Source organism: Stegodyphus dumicola, chromosome 9 (assembly GCF_044657685.1).
Source record: "Stegodyphus dumicola isolate Sdum_Otavi_A_Nest chromosome 9, ASM4465768v1".
In the NCBI taxonomy this organism is placed as follows: Eukaryota; Metazoa; Arthropoda; class Arachnida; order Araneae; family Eresidae; genus Stegodyphus; species Stegodyphus dumicola.
Window position 1 is genome coordinate 177,874,932 of NC_140776.1, and position 21,372 is coordinate 177,896,303.

At 35.6% G+C, this 21,372-nt stretch overlaps 1 protein-coding gene across 2 annotated transcripts in view; it reads right to left on the reverse strand.

The window, feature by feature from the left end:
* Positions 1-12,172: 12,172 nt before the first annotated feature.
* The window catches only part of LOC146995570 (uncharacterized), a 790,646-nt gene continuing 781,446 nt past the window's right edge, over positions 12,173-21,372 (reverse strand). For both annotated transcript variants that reach the window (XM_085824394.1, XM_085824395.1), the window contains exon 4: positions 12,173-12,832. In XM_085824394.1, the coding sequence (XP_085680520.1) occupies positions 12,409-12,832 (424 nt within the window). In that variant the 3' untranslated portion in view covers positions 12,173-12,408. The remainder of the gene's footprint in view (positions 12,833-21,372) is intronic.

Sequence of the window (21,372 nt, forward strand, 5' to 3'; positions counted from 1 at the left end):
ACGCAAGGGAATTGGGAGAAATACCTTATATACTCCCCTTCTTAAAGGGCGACTGGGGTTTTAAGGGACCTAGTCGCCAAATCCTGGGTGCGGAGAATCATCATCCACAACCCTTTTAGTTTGCCACTTGTAGAGTCATTAGGATTTTTTGGAAGCAGAAAAGATGAAAAATATGCAGCCGCCTTCGGGAATCGAACCACGGACCTCTGGAATACCGGCCCAGCGTGCTACCGGTACAGCACGAAGGACGCTAGGAAAGTGGGAGAAATGTCTTATACCCTGTCTTAGAGTATCGCGAGTTAGTGCATCGTCGAGTAGAGTGTGTTGAGCTCCGGGAACGACTGAACCGAAGAGTCGGGAGCTGTACCGTGACCTTCGTGAATTAAGTGTTTTTCCAGTTGGCCGTGGCTACTAGTGTACACTAGTACTTGTAGACACTACTAGAAATTCAAACTGAACACTGAAAAATGCACCGTAATTCTCTACTGCAGAATATTTTTATGTTCCAGTGAATATCAATATCCGTCTTAATAATCAAGAAATTCCTGTTGCAGACTCCTACAAATACTTAGGCGTCTACATTGACAAATCCCTTAATTTCAAAGAACATGTACAATACGTTACAAACAAGGCTAACGCTGCTTTCATCGCTCTCTACTCTTTAACTGGAAGAAACTCTAAGTAAATCTCCGTACTAAGAAATATATCTACATCTCACTTATTCGCCCAATTATTCTATATGCAGTTCCTGCCTGGGCTATTTCCCGAAAAGTAGACAGACAAAAATTAAATTTTCTTCAAATAAAATCTTACGAAGTATTGTAAATGCACCCTGGTTCGTAAGAAGTTCTCAAATCCCTAAAGACCTGGATATAAATCCCGTTCATGACCAAATATTAATTTCTGCGCACAACGTTTTTGAAGATATGAGAAATTCTCCCTATGAAGCTATTAAAACGTTTATTGATTACTGTCCTACTACTGAGCACGTAGTGAAAAGACCTCGAACGATCCACCACAACTCTAATCCACCACTATTCATTTATTTATCAAGGATCATGAACTTTTGCATAATTGCATTACTGGATTCCACTTATTTTTATTATTATTCAAGACACATTTTACGGTTAATATTTGGATTATGGTAACTTGGCGATTTTTTGGCTAAAATGTGGCGACCAACCCTGCTAAAATGTGGCGGTTGCTTTCTTTTGGACGCCATTTTGTTTTCACGAAGTAAGGGCATTTTTTTTTTTTTTTTTTTTTTTACTTAATTTTTTTTTACAACAATCTTCTAGCCGAATTACGCTTATGCTAGAACTTTTATGGAACAAAAGTGCTTAATCATGACGAAGATTAGGTGCGAAATTGGAAGAAAGTGTAAAATCGGAAACTGCTTGCCGCGTTTTTAAGAATTCCACATACACGGTATCCATGTACACGTCGACCTATTTTCACTTAAAAAAACATCCCAGAATTGCACAAAAAGGGCATTGCGCACACTCTTGACTTTATCCATGTACACTGCTAAAGTCCTAGCTAGTAACCTTTATCGCCTTACCAAAATGTCGCCAATACCATATTCCAAAGATTAGCCCATTTTACTTTTACAATGTCAGGATTTAATTTTATACAGTTTTGATGAATTTTCGTATTTATTATTTAACCAAGTTTTTATTTTTATTTATTTATTTTTTTTAACTTTATTTCGTATCGTGTGTGAAAAATGAAAGTTCACTGTCTTCACCAAGTGATCACCTTGGTCCCAGCGAGCCACATGACCTCATTTTTGTACTGTACAGTCCTCTAATTTTCCCATGAATTTAACGCATATTAAGAAGTTTTCATGTGTTTCAAAAGACTTAAGACTTTTATTCTCAACATATTTTGATGTGTTTTACCATCTTTGAACTTTATTTATTTCTCAAAACGTCAAAAATCATCAATTTATAGACTCTGACTCCTCGTCCAATCCTAACGCTGAACGCTGATCATGTGATTTGCTCTTCTTGACTCTCCAAGATGACAATACTTTCGCCTCTTGCCGCCATTGATATACCTACGCTTCCCATGATATGCATTTTAGCAAACTTAGATTATAAGCTCTCTCATTTATTGATCTCGCCCTAGGGCGCGGTGTGTTTTTCAATGCACCTTTTATTTTTACAACCTTAATGGCTTATGGTATAAAGATCATGTACTGGTAAGAGATCTTAGTAGTTAAAGCCAGAAGTATAGAAATGATCCAAGATCCAACTCTAGTGTATCGTTGAAGTACGTGGAATTCCAAGAACGACCGAGCAGAGTCGGGAGCTGTACTCTGGTGCTTTGCCGTGAAGCTGTCTTCACCGTTATAGCCTGATTGCCTGAAGTCTATGTCGCTGATTGTTACAGCGTGTCTACAGTTTCTTCTTCGGCAACTGTAAACGTGATTTTGGAGCTGTCTTGGATAAAACTGGCTAAATAAAGTGTGTTTAGAAACTTCATCAAGTACTGTTGCCATTATTTACTCCAAATTTGCACGAACCCCGTACGTACGTTGCGTAGAAGAAGATACGTAGCGCAACAATACAAACATTAAAATGGTTAAAAATATTATTAGAATTAAAGGAATGAATTTGCAAAACATATGAAAATATTATACTCACTTATCTGTGCAATCCAAAGATTGGTGACAGTTTGAATTACAGAGCATTTGGATTTTGCAACAAGCCACCTGTTTGTGTTATATTTAGATTTGCGGTAACATTTTCTGAAACCCTGCCCGATGAACAATTTAAAAGTGGTGGCTGTTTTAACCCTTTGCGGCTTAGTGTGTCCGGTCTGGACACACCTAAAAATTTCCTTCTGTACGCACAGGAAAATTGAATGAAAAATGATTTATAGGTTACTCTGAGCATTCTTTATTTATAGTAGATGGCAGCTCAACACAAACCAGTCCATACATTTTAGCCCTGTTTAGGTTTTTAAGACTCTCATTTTTCAAAGAAATCTTCCAGATTTTTTTTAGGGTATAACCTTTATCGCCTTACCAAAATGTCGCCAATACCATATTCCAAAGATTAGCCCATTTTACTTTTACATTGTCAGGATTTAATTTTATACAGTTTTGATGAACTTTCGTATTTAGTACTTAACCAAGTTTTTATTTTTATTTATTTATTTATGCTTTTATTTATTATTTTATTTTATTTATTATTTTATTTTATTTATTATTTTATTTTATTTATTATTTTATTTTTATTTATTATTTATTTATTTTTATTTAAATTGTTTGAAAAGAAATTTCTATGTTATTTTTTTGGCTGTAAGCCAATCTCCTTATTCTATATTAGTTTTAAATTTTTATCTTGAAATCCTGCCTAAAATCAAACGGCGAACCCTAGGTGTGCCCAAACCGGGCTCACCGATCATCTAGGACAACTGACAGTCTGTATTCTTTGTTTCTCCGCATCTCATTGGTCATTTCATTGACAACAATACTCGTTTGAGCACTCTTTTTGAAGCTCTATTCAATCAGTGTGCCCACTTTGGGCACACCCACAGAATGAAAATGTGGCGACCAACCCTGCTAAAATGTGGCGGTTGCTTTTATTTTTGGACGCCATTTTGTTTACACGAAGTAAAGACTTTTTTTTTTTTTTTTTTTTTAATTTAAAATTTTTTTACAACAATCTTCTAGCCGAATTACGCTTATGCTAGAACTTTTATGGAACAAAAGTGCTTAATCATGACGAATAAGTGCTATCTTCACAAAATTTTACTTGTGTAATCCTCTAGACCTAATTAGACTGCCTACCGTTTTTTTTTTTTTAATCAAAACTCCGACTTTAAAAGGTAGCCTGCCGGAAAGGATTAAGAGTACGGAAATTTTGTAGTTGTTCCAGCAAAATCTTATTTTCCCTTTAACGAGTTATGCCCAAATTACCTAATTATTGCCCAAATTTCCAAATTACCTAATGTTATGCCCAAATTACCTAATTTGATAAATGAAATAATTTTCCACACTTTAACGGGTCACAGTTAATTTGCAGATTAACTACATAATCTACAGAATAACTGATTTCTGCACTTAGCGGTAATGTATACACACCGAAAAAAAAAAAAAAAAAAAAAAAAAAAAAAAACAGAAGAGGAAAATACAGCATTTTGAAATGTATTTTTGATACTATACGAGAGTTTTAGCACATTTGAGAAAACTGGCTTTTGGTGATAAAAAAAAAAAAAAAATGTTTTTATTTTTACTATAGCTATAGAAATTTAACTACTAATTTTATAATTTTATTTCTTATGGTATAGAATCAACTATATTCTTCCGAAAATCTAGTTTGAGTTCAGGTAAATGCTGAGATTACAAATTAGTGGAAAACTGATGAAGCGTTTAAAATAAAAAATTGAAATTGGAAAACAGGAACACACAAAAAAATTGAAAACATATTTGTTCATTTAGGAATACATAATAATATGAGTTTTAAATCAGAGTGAATAGGAAACTGAAAATATAAAATTATGCTATATTAATATGGCAGTATTAATATGATAGAATAGCAGAAATATAGCAATAATAATATAATAGAATATCCATATTAATATAGCAGAAATGAGAAAATATAAAAATCTTTTTAGAAGGTTCCCTATAGGTTGACCAGTTTGTCCGAACATTCAGGCATTGAATTAAAAATTTTTTAAAATATTTTTATGATTTTCTGTAGAATGTTAGCAGTTATTTAGTATCTATTTTTCCAGATGACCAGATTCACAAATATATATATTTTGTAAAAAATTGAGAATTCAAGGATGAAGACCTTTTTTGTAAGAAATATTCGAAGTTTTTGTTACCTTAATCTGAAAAGTCTATCAGGAAATTACATAGCGACTACGTTTTAAAGATATGAAATGTACGTGAAGGTGCATTTGTCCCTCGCTCCCTATTTTAACTTCGCTAATTTTTCTTGTCTTTTATGCTTGATCAGATAGCCTGGCTCAGTAAAAGTAGGCGGCCAGTGCAACTCTGATTAAACATCCAGTTATAACCACGTGCAGTGCTGATAAGGACCCCGTGTTTCTGAGACTCCTTCTCCTTTATTTTCTTCTTTCTAGCTATTTCTTTCTCCTGATGAGGAGGGACCTTTAGCTGCCCTCGAAATCGATTGAGTGTTTTATTATACTTACGCTAAATACAAGCTTGTTTTTACGATTTTGATTAGAACATAATTAATGAAATGGAAGATAAAGTGTTATTAACTGAGAACGAAGATATTTTATTGGACAGCTATATTTTGTCCCATATAATTTGGCACTTGATGAAAACACACAGTATGTTCCAAAAGTAATAATTTAATTTTTCTGCAGCTCAGAAGGGCCAGAAAAAGGAAATACAGGATCATTACCAAGATAACCTGTTATTTACACAAATGCAACAATTTTACTGCCAAAGTATAGCACAATTGATTGTAATCAATCATTCATTTTCAATTATGTACTCACGTATTTGAATTAGTGTTGTCCTAAGGGTTCTCATCATGGTGGACGTGGTGCTATACTAATTAACCGTATGGTAGGGGCATAGTGCCCACGTCCCACTTTCCTTATCCTTATCATTACCAAGAAGAAAATCGATTCAGGTATGCAGTTTTGGCCTTTCGCCAATTAGTCCACACACGTTTAACAATGTATAACATTTCTTGTGCTTCGTCGCAAGTAAAATTGCGCAAGATTCTCCAGCAGCATTCCTCGATAAAGGTTTACATGAAACTCAGAAGTGTGATTCCAAAATGTTGCAGCTGTTTAGGATAATTAAGCGAATGCTATTGATTATAGAGCTTTTAAGCGTTCATGTAACATAAGATGTTTACGGATGGTAGGCAGAGGGGTGAGGATAAGAGCACAGGCTATCCGTCAACTTCAAGAACTGAAAATAACTGGATTGACACTGGTACACAAGAACGTTTAAAGGCATGGGCCAACTGGATCTGGGGCTAGCACCTTGAACCTCAGAGGGGCCTCGTCTCGTTCTTGACTCGGCTTCGATAACATCATGATGCGAATAATTTTAATCGGCTAATGTTATTACCGGACATTTTCACCAAATAACTAGGAATTTCCAACTATATGCTAATTGGCAACAGTGGCAGGACTGCATAGTTATGCCATGTCCGTCGCCCGTTGTATTCGCCTAGTCCTACCGCCATACATCATCATTACTCATTTAGTCGTAAATCGCCAGTCAGTACTGTCTTCGCCTAGTTCTACCGCCATGCACCATCATTACTCATTTAGTCGTAAAGCGCCAGTCAGTACTGTCTTGGCCTAGTCCTACTACCCTACACCATCATTACTCATTTAGTCGTAAAGCGCCAGTCAGTACTGTCTTCGCCTAGTCCTACCGCCATACACCATCAGTACTTATTTAGTCGTAAAGCGCCAGTCAGTATTGTCTTGGCCTAGTCCTACCGCCATACACCATCATTACTCATTTAGGCTTAAAGCGCCAGTCAGTACTATCTTGGCCTAGTCCTACCACCCTACATCATCATTACTCATTTAGTCATAAAGCGCCAGTCAGTACTGTCTTCGCCTAGTGCTACCGCCATACACCATCATTACTCATTTAGTCGTAAAGCGCCAGTCAGTACTGTCTTGGCCTAGTCCTACCGCCGGGGTTTTACCCCGGGTACGCTGGGTCATGACCCGCTGCGACGGAAAGCCCAAGCGACTGGTAGGTAGCAAATAACGACCAGTGCCGCCTCAGGAGACTTCCTGGGCGGTGCGCCTCCCTCTCTGAGGGGCCAGAGGGGAGGTTGAACCTCAGCGTCTGGTTCTAAGGAGTGGGGAGACCCGTAGTATGATAATTGATTCACGGAACGGGGAATGCCAATATGTTGTTGTTACCATCATTACTCATTTAGTCGTAAAGCGCCAGTCAGTACTGTCTTGGCCTAGTCCTACCGCCATACGTCATCATTACTCATTTAGTCGTAAAGCGCCAGTCAGTCGAGTCGGTTTGTGAGACTGTGAGTCACGCACGTTTATTAAGGGTTAGCGTTTGTACGAGCATTTGACAACGTATAATATTTTCTACTTAAAATCTATAGGTAAGAATAAAGTTCTAAATACCTATTTCAAACCATCACAATTACTTTCAACAGTTAATTTAATTGTACCAGATTCCGGACAAGTCAGAATTAAACGTTTTGAAAGTGGTGCTACGAAATTTAAAATTTGGATGGAAAAGAAGAAATCTAATCATTCATTACAGAAAATGACCCAATCTTTTATTAATACAAATTCTTCGTCTACCTCTACAACTTCTAATCCAGCAATACACCTGAAGCTGAAAGATAGGGACAGCAAGAAACGACAATTTAAGTGTTCAAGAAGAAAAAAAATAAGACCTATGTGGACCGAAATCCTTTTGAACACCCATTCCCTGTGTGTATTAGGAAGATCATCACTTTCTGCAGTCACTTACGAAAAGATTTTAATCGTACATGGGATCTTACGATTAAGATAAAGAGACTTAATCGACGCATCAAACACCTGATTCAGACTCATACGGCCAGAACGTGGAAGGATAAATCTGAAAAAAAATTAACCTAGGCGGTAACTCTGCTTGGAAATACGTTAAGTTCATGAAATGTGCCAGTGGCAGTGACAACCCAATTAAACGTACTAGTGTTTACGTGTACTTTGATCACAAAAGGTCTGAAATCTTTGCTGAGCATCTGTCAAGTCAATTCAGCTCGAACAGCGAATATTTAAAGGGTAAATCTTTACATTATGGAAACTTGGCGAATTTTTGGCGAAATTTGGCGAACAACCCTGCTACAGCAACCTGCTAGTTTTGTTTTGGACGTCATTTTGTTTTCACGAAGTAAAGGCATGTTTTTTTTTACTCAACATTTTTTTCCAACAATCTGGTAGCCAAATTACGCTTATACTAGAACTTTTATGGAACAAAAATGCTTAATCATGACGAAGATTAGGTGTGAAATTGGGAGATAGTGAAGAATCGCAAAATGCTTGCCGCGTTTTTAAGAATTGCACATACACGGTATACATGTACACGTCGACCTATTTTCACTTAAAAAACATCCCAGAATTGCACAAAAATGGCATTGCGCACACTCTTGACTTTATCTATGTACACATCGACTTAAAAAGGCAAAGAAAATTAACAAAAATCCAATTCTTCTTACTCTTGTAAAAAGCGCCAAACAAATAAGTGGGCGATTCTGCGCTTTAGCAGCGAAATTGTTTCTAAGTGCTTATTAGCTAAAATCACGATCGGAATTTTCCGGAAAATGTCACATGAGATGTCTCATAATCTCTCATTTCTCCGAGACAAAATAATCTGTGATTTAAACTGTGTACTTCTCAGATTATTGCTAAAGTCCTACCTAGTAACCTTTATCGCCTCACCCAAATGTCGCCAAACTACCTGTTACCATATTCTAAAGATTAGCCATTTAAAGTAATGAACATCACACGAGGTGAATTCCATCATTAGATTTCTCAGACCCGGAAATGCCCCTCGGGTGAAGATGACGTTAATAACCAGATGCTAAAAAGCATGCCATTTAAAATTATTTGTAATCTCACGAGCCGCTAATTATCAACATGGATTTGGAAAGAGGCTTTTTACGTGCACGCAGCTCGTTCGCCTTACTGAGTTCATCGGTTCATCGGTTCATCGGACGTGGCCAAAGCTTTCGACCGCGCCGCACCCAGGTCTCATATATGAGCTGATCAAGTTGGGACTGGCCTCGTAGCCTGGTTCTTCTGATTAAATCTTCCTTGGAAAGATGCACCTTCGGCGTTAACTACGGATCTCCAGCGTTAAAGCATAAATAACATGTTCATGAAAATTTTTGTTCCTAAGGAAAATATGAATATTAACAATGACATTGACTTGAATCAATTATTTACAGGTCATGGGAGATTTCCCTTTTATCTGAAAAGATTCCATGTTCAAGATAATGATTTATGTAAAGTATGTACAAAAGTAGAAGACAATGTCCACTTTATTACAGAATGTAAGTTAACCAGATGCATTGATGGAGCGAACGTAGATTTTATGAAAAATAGTTTACTTAGGGCAAGAGGAATAGCGCATGAGATTATGAAGATTATTAACAACAATAAAGAAGCCACTGGCATTGTGTGATTCGTGTATTTGCATAGTTGTGTGGTGATTTTTGTACTGGCATAGCCAGTATAGGGTCATAGGGCAAACTTTGTTTTGCAAGGTGAACCGGGCTACGCCCTAACAAAACAAAACATGCGGCCGTTCGGCAAGGCTCTATCTTGGGGCCGAAATTTTACATTCTGTATGTCAACGACTTACCCAGTTTTAGAGACGATCACAACACGCTCCTGGCTTGCTACGCTTATGATACGGTTGCTGCTGTTAAATCCAGATTCCCAAATCACGCCTTCGTCAAAATGCAAGAAAAGATCATCGCCATTGAGAAACGCTGTGGCAAATGGAAAATCGGTACTCAATCTTACAAATAAAAAATTCTGCTGGTATGGAAATACTGCAAAACGACATCTATAACGGAAGACGTAAGGCTCTTCGATACCCTGGTTCCCAGTGTGGACAGCGCCAGTTTATCTGGGGGTTACCTTTACTAGGTCTTTCACCTGGTCCACTCACGTGGCCGACGTGTGTGGAAAAGCATATAAGCACATGGAATAATGTTCAAACTTATCCCACTGCTTAAAAATGACCAGCTTTCTATCAATAGGAAGAGGAGAATCTACATCACAGCCATTAGATCTGTTATTACGCATGCGTCTTCCACCTGGACTACTGCCAGGGAGAATGACTATAAAAAACTTCAGGTGTTGCAAAGTTTTTAACCGAACTTCGCAAAAATCCGGTCACTCAAACTCAACTACATCAATTACAAGTAGTGCAAAACAAATTTCTGCGCATTATTACTGATTCACACTATCTTATCCGCAATAAACTTAGAGACTTAAAACTTGAGATGATTCCAGATTACATCAGAAGATCTAATAAAAAATTCTTCAACAAAGCTGTGCAATGTGACTTTGTTAATTACTCCCAAGTCTTTAATTATGAAATTCTCTTCGAAGATAGAAGCGTCAGACCACTTGCAGCTCACACCTTCATGGGAAGAGACGACAACTGTTTCATTTAGCTCCTCAATTGTTTATACTTCCAATGCATCTGATTTTGATTGAAGTTCTTCTGTAGCTTGAATATTATTCTTGGAGAATTATAAAACTAATGCTGAGAGATTTTTAGCATTGTGATGATATAGTAGTGTTGTAAATAGGTTTCTTAGGTTGCTGTTGAGTTGCTGTGGTGTATTGCGCTGAATAGTTGTATTAAAATTGTGTTGTATTGTGTTGTATTTAGCACTATTGATTGAGGTTGTTTAGTTGCATTTGAATTTGTCATTGGAACTATTGCTGTAGTGTATCTTCTCATATTGTTGCCATTGATTTGCATTGTCTTGGGTCCTCCTTGAAAGCTATGATCGCTCGTCACGTTTTGCGAACTTGTCCGATTGAATTGTCTCTCTTCTTTTGGTACCTCTCTTCTTTCCCTTTCCTCATCTGAGATTTTCTCCACGTCCGGATTTCTTTATGTCAAGTGCCCTTGCGCTTTAATTCTGGAACCGGCAACATAGCCCTTCGCAATAGCTCGGTCAATTATAAAGTTCTTAACATCAAGATGACTGCCTTTCAGAAGGGAAAATGAAACTATTGGTTCAGTGAAAAAAGGAAATTATTTAGGTACTTCGGAACTTCTGGGTAAGTTTGATCCATTTTTGGATGAACATTACAAAAAGTATTCCAATTCTGAAAAGGTATTATCTATCTTTCTGCTATTCTCTTATCTATCTGCTACAATCTTTGAGGAGTTCACATAAGCCATGGCAACTATCGTTAATGAAATATTAGAAGGAACTCTGTCCCTGTTAATTCTATCCCTGATGTCACTCATGATGTCACTCAACTAACATATTATTCGATATGTCCAAAATGGTGCACTAATTGAGAGACTTTCGTTGTTTATTCCTATTTGTTTACATACTTCAGAGTATCTGATGGATGCTGTTGTTTCGTTCTCGGAAAATAACAACATTTCACTCAGTGATTGTAGAGGGCAGTCATATGACAGTGCCTCGAATATGTCTGGAAAGTATTCAAGATTGCATGCCTGAAAATTTCAAGAAAAAATTAAAAATTCTGTGTACGTACCATGTTTAGGACTCTGTCTCTGTTAATTCTACCCCTGATGTCACTCATGCTGACCAACTAACGTATTATTCGATATGTCCAAAATGGCGCACTAATTGAGAGACTTTCGTTGTTTATTCATATTTATTTACATACTTCAGAGTATCTGATGGATGCTGTTGTTTCGTTCTCGGAAAATAACAACATTTCACTCAGTGATTGTAGAGGCCAGTCATATGACAGTGCCTCGAATATGTCTGGAAAGTATTCAAGATTGCATGCCTGAAAATTTCAAGAAAAAATTAAAAATTCTGTGTACGTACCATGTTTAGGACTCTGTCTCTGTTAATTCTACCCCTGATGTCACTCATGCTGACCAACTAACGTATTATTCGATATGTCCAAAATGGTGCACTAATTGAGAGACTTTCGTTGTTTATTCATATTTATTTACATACTTCAGAGTATCTGATGGATGCTGCTGTTTCGTTCTCGGAAAATAACATCATTTCACTCAGTGATTGTAGAGGCCAGTCATATGACAGTGCCTCGAATATGTCTGGAAAGTATTCAAGATTGCATGCCCGAAAATTTCAAGAAAAAATTAAAAATTCCGTGCACGTCGCATATTATGCCATCGCATATTATGCTTTGGCAACAACGATAGTAAAAAAACAATCTAATAAACGAATCATCCCAGGCCTTTTACTTAATACAAATTAGTCGAAGTCGAGAAAAATTTTACTTTACGTGAATGAAAATTTCCTCAGGTCTAGTGATAACCATTGTTTATTATCAAAGGGGTCTCGATTAATTTAACTGACCATTTCGGAAGCTGAAAGAAAAAGAATTTAAGTATAGAAGAAGAATTTTTGCTGTCTCTTTCATTCTTTAGAATAAGCATTTTTTGAAATGATTTTTATATTTTGAACAGTAATAAAAAAATCGTCTAGAATTCACAGTCAAAACTTTAATAAAGCTAATTTTCTTAAGAAACAAAATCCTTGTGAACAAGTTGATAAACCATTCAATAATTTATGCGCAATTCATATGGAGTACAGAGCTCTGTGTATGGGTTAGTATTTTGAATTTTAAATTGTCCTGTTGTAAAACATTTCGAACACCACTTTGTAGACTACCGAACAGTATCTTCTGGATCAGGAATGAACTTAAACGAAGCATTTGACGTCGCTACCTAGGAGAATCTGTTTCGGGTGAGGAAAGTTCGATTCCATTTTCAATGTGGGTCGGAGAGGAATTTTCGCCTCTCCAGGGGGATCCGTTGATGCCCGCTCCCACAGATTCAGCTGCTGCAGCTGCTATCGTGTGAAGGACGACATCCACTTTCATGGTATGCGAAGCGTCCAATGTTGTGGCAGGAGTGACGAACTTCACGTGATTGTTGTTTTTTGAAGACGGATTGCTCCGTTTGTTGGCAGGGGGCTGCAGGGAAGATTTGAGACCGCCTCCCAGGGAGGAAGATGGGGTGTCGAAAGCAGTCTGAGTGGATTCCAATCTGTCACCCACCTCACGGAGAGAAAATTCTGGTGAAGAACCGCCAGAAAAAAAGGAAACCTTTTCTCGTGGTGGCAGATCGAGGGTCACCGATCGCACCCTGAAAGAAAACCAGAGAAAGAGAGAAAAGAGATCAAATAGTCTTATCACACATATATGTATATTTTATTAAATAACTGACAAGTTTGAAAAAGAGATACAGGGTGCGGTAGGGAAACTTCCTTATTTGAAACGCGCGCCATCTAGCGACATTTATTCCGAGAAGTGTGGGGTGGCGCTCATTGAAAAGAGCGGTATCTAAAATTTTATGTCATGTAGGTTTAGTACCAGGGGTGACCCTGATCATTACATTTTTGACTGTAATCTAACAGACTACCTCATTTTAATGCTTTCACTCAAGACTATCTTTATTTAAGTACACTTTCAAGATCTCTCAAGCTCAATCAAGAATTTAAGGATATTTTCTAATTCCATCTCCTTAATATATTAATAAAGTCTCAACTCAAGATTTTTAGTCAAGTCTTTTACTGAAGAATGACTCTCTATCAAGAATTTCCACAAACTTTTCATTCAGGTCATCCTAATTCATTCAAATACTATTTCTCATCAACTTTTATTCAATTACTGCTCTTCATTCTCCATAATGAAATACTTTACTCTTTACATATCTTACATTCTCAGCCTCTACTATTCTCATACATTATATTGTTCATTTTCAAAATTTGTAATGATTTTCTTAAGTATTTACTTATGTATTTACGTTTCATTTACTTTCATATTTATTTAGGTATTATATTTTTATATATTTAATTTCTTCAATTTTTATTATATAATTCTCAAACTTCTGATACTTTATTTGACTTCATATATCACAACATTGTATTTATCTTATTCTAAATTTTTAACTTCTATTTATTGTATCTATTTATGTTTATTATTTATTGTATTATTTATATATTTATTTCTTGATATTTAATTTTTATTATGTAATTATCAAAATTCTAAAATTTTATTCTATTTTACAAACAACACAGTTGGCAGATGATTCCATCAGATGAGCGTAAAAGCTGAATGTCTTAAAGGCGGTGCAGCTGCTCATCTGATGGTAAATAAAAAAATAAACCTAACAGACGGCAAACATCTGATTAAGCCTAACAACAATCTAATACCATTTAAGAAATATGCAATAAAGAACAGACACCTTAGGGCCAAAACCAAAGACGTTCTTATACATATCCAAAGACTCGGACTGGATATTTGTCATATCTAATGCGTATTCATCTCCATATGTTACTATACCATATTTGTCTTTTTTATTTTCTTTTATTTATTTTTTTTAAATTTTTATTATTTATTTTATTTTATTTTATTATTTATTATTTATTATTATTTTTTATTTCATTTTAATGTTCCAACAGTTTCATTTATCTGCGCAATGCTGATGGATTGGAGCTCCAAAGACTTGCTTATTACACCTACCGCCTTAGAAAAGACATTTATTCTTACATTTATGCTTTTGGAAGCATCAGTTGTTGAACTTTTCAAGGACAGTCTTTTCTCAATATGATTTGTGTACACTATTAATACCAGAACTCAGTTATCTCAGAATGTCCTCTCAAGTGGTTGATGGTAAAAAAAGAGGGACGGGAGAACCTCGGACCACCCACCTCAAAATTGGGGTGGAAAGTTTAACAGTTAGCTGGGTTCAGCAATACCTCAATTACCTATGGTGCTACGGAGGTGCTGGCCTAGCTTCTACCTGTACCTGTACCGATCATGCAGTGGACGAGAGAGGACAGTACGTTCTCCGTGGAGTGGTACGTTTCAACGTACTGCATTTTCGTCCATATAAATTGGCAGAGGTGTAAAAACTTAATCCACGAGATTTTCTTTCACGAAAAAATGCACTCGTAGCCGTTCTTGACAATATGCCTCATGATGCCCTTGTGTTCTTTAGCGATGAGGCTCGTTTTCATCTTTCCGGTTGCGTGATGCGATACTGGGAGTGGCACGAATTCCCGAGAACATCATCAGCAGCGCCTCCTTACAGAACGTGTGACTGTTTGGTGTGCATTGTCCAGAATAGGCATCATTGGACCATGATTTTTTGAAGAACATTTACCTGGACGCCTTATCTCCTTACGACTGTCAGTGGCCAGCGCGCTAGCCTGATTTAGCCCCGTGTGATTTCTTTTTGTGGGGCTATCTGAAATCTCTAACGTGCAAAGACCCTGGCTCAACTGAAGAACCATATTCAAGCTGCTATCGACAACATACCCGTTGATAGGCTGGTAAAAGTGGAAAGAAACTTCAAAACTCGACTATCTCAATGCATTGACCAGAGCGGAGACCACCTTAATGATATTACATTTAAACCATAATAATAATAAAAAAAAACTTTAAGTGTCTCTGTATAACTTGGAAAAAAATGAAACTGATTTCGCTTATACTATTTGTGTTATTCAATTTTAAAATAAGATAGTTTCCCTGCAGCACCCCCGTATTTATTGAATTTGTGAAATGAGTAGCTTTGCCTATTTTTTAATTGCTTCAAAATTCTGTATTGATTAGGTGTTTCAGTTCTTCGTAAAATTATTGGAAACATGATGTCCTAGAATTTTGATAATTGTTTATTTCCTTAAAGTGTGCAATGTTCAAAAGTTGAATGGGCTAATCTTTAGAATATGGTAACGGTTAGTTTGGCGACATTTTGGTAAGGCGATAAAGGTTACTAGCTAGGACTTTAGCAGTGTACATGGATAAGGTCAAGAGTGTGCCATAATGCCATTTTTGTGCAATTCTGGGATTTTTTTAAAGTGAAAATAGGTCGACGTGTACATGGATAACGTGTATGTGCAATTCTTAAAAACGCGGCAAGCAGTGGACGATTCTACACTTTCTCCCAATTTCGCACGTAATCTTCGTCATGATTAAGCATTTTGTTCCATAAAAGTTCTAGCATAAGCGTAATTCGGTTAGCAGATTGTTGGAAAAAAATGTTGAGTAAAAAAAAAAAAAAAAAAAAAAAAAAAAGCCTTTACTTCGTGTAAACAAAATGGCGTAAAAAAATAAAAATAAAAAAATAAAAAAAAAACTAGCATATTGCTGTAGCAGGGTTGGTCGCCAAAAAATCGCCAAGTTACCATAATCCGAAGATTAGTCGTTGAATCAAAAGTTCCGTACTTATGTTACAGATTAGTGAAGGATAAACATTATAATTAAAAAAAGAAAATATTGCTAATCTAATAAATAAGTAAATGGAACTAGTATTTTCAAGTAGAAATATGTGTAAAAATATGTTTGGCTTAAAAAGATAGATTAAATAAACAAGGAAAATTATTATGACAAAAATCAGAATTCGAAAGTAAAACATGGAAAAAAGGAGAATTAGTTTATTTCTCTTGACCCTTACTAGCAATAGCTTTGTCGCCAATGTACTGCCTAATAGTAGACGATACATACCCGACAGGAAAGACCCTGGAAAAAGACTTTGGTATTATGTAGCTTTAGGGTCTTTTTATTGAGAATGTGACCCTGGAATAACCCTAATGAAAGTAGCAACACAGATCATAATACAGCCTGAGTGTATTTTATAGGAACTGAAGTGCCACCAAACACAACTAAAGGTAAAATACTTCCATAATTAATGATTCAATATACAATAATATCAGAAGTTTCTTTTCATATAGCTCTGAATGATGTATAACTGGCGTATTACCTCTGTGGATCATATCTCTATTATTAATGAACAAACCTGATTCAGCACTAAAGATAACGCTGCGCCATTCTGCTAGCTAGAAGATTTTTTTATTGTGAATCATTATAGACACTTTTGACAACGTAGCTCAGTCAGTGTTCAGAGAAAGAAGGATAGTATTCATACAACCAATGATGAATAACTGCTGTAAATACGAGAGTAGACTGAATTTACAGGAAAGAAATTGAAATTTACCATATTCATATTATTATTCATTGTTGGTTTTTCTGTTGATTTCATGAATTCATTGTTATTTTCTATTAGCCATTACTGGGTACGATGATGAAGGTTTCGTTGATGCGACGTACTTCCTTGCATTCCTGATTATATTCGCCATATCTCGAGGCAATGTATCTGGTGATGTCATCATCATGAACCGCATGCCCGTGATTTATTACTTACAGATGTTGTAGTTAGACAATTATTCTGCCAAAATTCAAAAGACAAATCACTATCCTTATTCTGAAAAGATTCAAAAGATAAATCACTATCCTTATTCTGCCAAGATTCAAAAGACAAATCACTGTCCTTATTCTGCCAAGATTCAAAAGACAAATCACTATTATTATTTTGTCAAAATTCAAAAGACAAATCACTAGCCTTATTCTGCCAAAATTCAAAAGACAAATCACTATCCTTATTCTGCCAAGATTCAAAAGCCAAATCACTATCCTTATTTTGTCAAAATTCAAAAGACAAATCACTATCCTTATTCTGCCAAGATTCAAAAGACAAATCACTATCCTTATTCTGCCAAGATTCAGAAGACATATCACTATCCTTATTCTGCCAAAATTCAAAAGACAAATCACTATCCTTTATTCTTCCATTAATGTCGGCTGTAAAAATTCTAAAAGCTAAATGCTATAAGTCTGCTATCATAAGTTTCGATTGTGCATTCAATGATTATCATATCCTTGAGTTTTAGCATTGATTCCATAATATTTTAAAGTCCTCGCTGTTTCTTAAGACGACCAGAAAGTCTTATTTTGGTTTTTAATAATAAATCAAATGGATATATAGTACATGTAAATGAAATAATTTATAATGCAGCTAACCGATAACTTTTTACAAACATTTAATAAGTACTTAATTAAGGACGTTTCTTATGCCGTGTAGTGTGCACTTGAGTTCAGAGTGTTTGTTTTTGCGTCGCCTAGCAGAGAATTTATTTTTATATTGTTAATTTAACGGAAACTAATATTTTTCAATTTAAGGAATGCATATGTCCGTGCTGTTCTTCAATGAGTTGTTAACAGTGCATTATGAAGCTTTCGTTTTTCTCTTCAGTTTGGGGTTTGATTGTTGCGAACATTAGTTTGTATGTTATTAGCAGCTCCTTTTTGGCCATTTCAAGACTAACCAGTACGCAGTGTAAAGTAGAGATTGTGAACACTTCGACACATTTTACTGTTCGCGTTTTAATCGAGGATCTAGTGCCGCAAAAGCCACGAGAAAAATTTGTGACGTGTACGAGAACTGGCAGAAAACTGCGGAATTGGCGAAAATTAAGGAATATGATCACACAACCATTCTGCACCATTTTGCATTCATTGCGTAAGGAGAGGCATTGAACTCCTATCTGAACGGTCATTGACAAAGACAGTGATTACATCACTGAGTGAATGAGTGAGAGATTATTGATTTATAACATAGCAGTGTCTTGTTAATGTATACTGTAATGCATTTTATATTTATAGTATCACAGCTTAATAAAAAAATCTGATGTGTACACCACATGACTTCCTTGTACGGAATATTAAATTATACGCATTTTTTATTGAATTTCATTTAAACTTATTGGACTGTATTAAATCTACTTTGTAGATAGTGCATTAACCACAATAGAATAAATGCACTCTTTAAATGCAATATATTTGTTTACCATATACCACTCTGGCGCTAGGTTCACTTAACAGCGTTTTATATTTCATTCATATTATAACTCAGAATGCAGAAAAATGCTATCATTTGAAGAATTATCTAATCGTTGCCACATGTTCTATTCAAATACTCTAATATATCTAGAACGATGTATAAAATAAATTAACGACACAAAAGAAAAGAAAGAGTTTTTCACAGACGATTTCGTATTTATCATTGAATTAATTCAGTTCTCAATTCGCGACAAGGCAAAAATACATAAAAACTCAAAATATCTGTATTAAAAATTACGAAGTAAATCTTAAACAATTATTTCCTCGAAACAAGTCCAGAAAGGATTAAGCATGATTTAATTCGCAATAATAAATGAAGGCGTTATTTTTGTTGTTGTTGATTCAAAAGCCAATTGTTGCGAAGCTTAATTAATCTCTCGATTGGCAACAAATCTACTATTCTGCTGTTTCAAATGTAAACAAATATGTCCGCCATGTTATTTAAAACTTAGAGCTTAACCGTACTCAAACAACTTTTAAATTGTTAATAATTGTACAAACATTGCTTGCAGATTTACTAAAGACATAAAAACCTTAACCGGAAGATAAGAACTACATAATTCAATCATTTTTAAAGCAAAAAGTGCACAATTTACAAACATATAAGAGTAAAGAAACTAAGATCACTGAGGCGGGTAACAGAGTGGATATATATATATATATATTTATATACGTTTGGTACGGCCGATTGCCACCAAAATATGAGGTGCACATCTACATGTTATAGCAGACCTATATACAAAATTTCAACGTTCTGAGGCTACTCGTTTTTGAGTTATGCGAGATACCTATATACGTTCGTACAGACGCTACGAAAAATTCTCTTCAGAATTCATTTTAAAGCAGTTTTATAATTTTCTGGAGGAAATGAGTCTTTTATTCTGTCCTTACGTACAGACGTCATGCAAAAACATCGTTAAATTGCATTCGATAGCGGTCAAAATGGATATTTTCTTTGAAATATGCTGCCTGAAACTTTTCGCGATTACAATACTTCCTTTTTACTTCGTACAAGAAGTAAAAAGGCACGTGTGAGGGTGGAAGTTAACCCTTAAACGCAGAGGGGGGTCTATATTAACACGCCAATATTTTAGAACTGCGAAACTATTTTAAAGTTATATAGTTATTCTTTTCCTTTTCACTACTTTCAAGATGACATAAAATATAACTATTCCTAAATTTTTATTAAACTCTATTCCTTATTTGACAAAAGGAGGTGTAGATGCATTCGATGAAAAACGCTATGAACATTCTAAAAGTCGAAGAACAAGGCGATGGCCATTGGCCATATTTTTTAGAGTATTTGATGTAAGTGGAACTAATACACATGTAATACATCAATGGAAAAGCTGATTTTTTACTGGAGTTATCATCAGAATTAGTGAAACCACATATGGAATGGAGGCTTCAAAACCCAACTGTGAACCGAGAAATAAAAATGTGCGTTCAGAGAGTTTCCAGCGGAATCTATTCTAGCCCAGATGTAACGGATACCCTTAAAATATGTTTTTGTCTTCCTAAACTAAGAAGAAAAACTACTTATAGGATTTTCAAGCGGAATCTATTCTAGCCGAGATGTAACGGATACTCTTAAAAAGCGTAAAACATGTTTTCTTTGTCTCCCTAGACTAAGAAGAAAAACTACCTATAGAAGTTTCCAGCGGAATCTATTCTAGCCCAGATGTAACGGATACCGTTAAAAAGCGTAAAATATGTTTTCTTTGTCTTACTAGACTAAGAAGAAAAACTACCTATCTATGTTTCAGCTGCACGAATCCAATATGTAATGAATGTGCCAAGAGAATTTGCTAAAAATAGTATTGAAAATGTTCAAAATAATGTGCTGCAGTTTTTAAATATTCTTTATATATTATACTTTTTTGCATTATATCTCTATATATAAGCGGCTTAAGTGTTTGTCGCCGATAGTTTATTGGTTGCTTGCGTAACTGTAAATTGTTTTATTCCCCGTGGAGTGCAGCGCGTGACGAATATTATGAAAAAGCTAAGCCGGAAAAATTAAAAATACAAGAGCCCGTGCATTTAATAAATATTTTAACATCTATATATAATAGAATTCGGAAATATTCGGAAAAACCGACAACGATGAAAAAAAAATGAAATAAATAAATAAATATCTTTATTATATGCGGCTTAAGTGTCTGTTTGTCGCCGATAGTTTATTGGTTGCTTGCGTAACTGTACTAGCCAAAGGGCTGAAGTTGTCACGGCACAGGGTTGCCGTTTCAATTGAGACGTAGACAATTTCCTGTAAAACTTGCCTTTGCTATGACCACCAATATGTCTCAGGGCCAAACGCATAAGCGTGTTGGCTTTTTTTTACCTGAGACTGCATTTGGACACGGTCAACTTTATGTTGCCTGTTCAAGAGTTTGTGAAAGAACGGACGTAAAATTAAAAATAATGGATGGTCCTCTGCAAGGCGAGCTTAAAAATGGTGGAAAGATCTACACAAGAAATGTTGTGTACAAAGAGATCTTTGACATGTGAATTAACATTTTATTATTTAAATCACCTTTATTAATTGAGCTAGCGGTGGCTCTTAAAAAATGTACCTCCAGTGGTTTCCTTCATTGCACTCTACTTTAAGCAATTAAGCTAGTAGAAGGGGGAAACCTTGTGGGGCAGTAAGCAAAGGGCCGTCCTCGCCGCCTGCCCTGGGTAATTCAGTTTGAATTGGCAGACAACTTTGCACAAATCATTTTAATTAAAATTTATAATATCTAGAACAAGGTCATTTCGTATGATCGCCGGGCTTTCTAGTTTTATATAATCCATGTTCTGCAGATGGAAAATTTATTAAATAATTTACTTTCTACGCATTTGCAAATCAGTAGTGTTTATTTTATTTGATTAAGTGTTTCGTACTTTTCCATATATGATTTAAAAATTAAAATTTAATGCATTAATTTTGGCTTTTTGAAA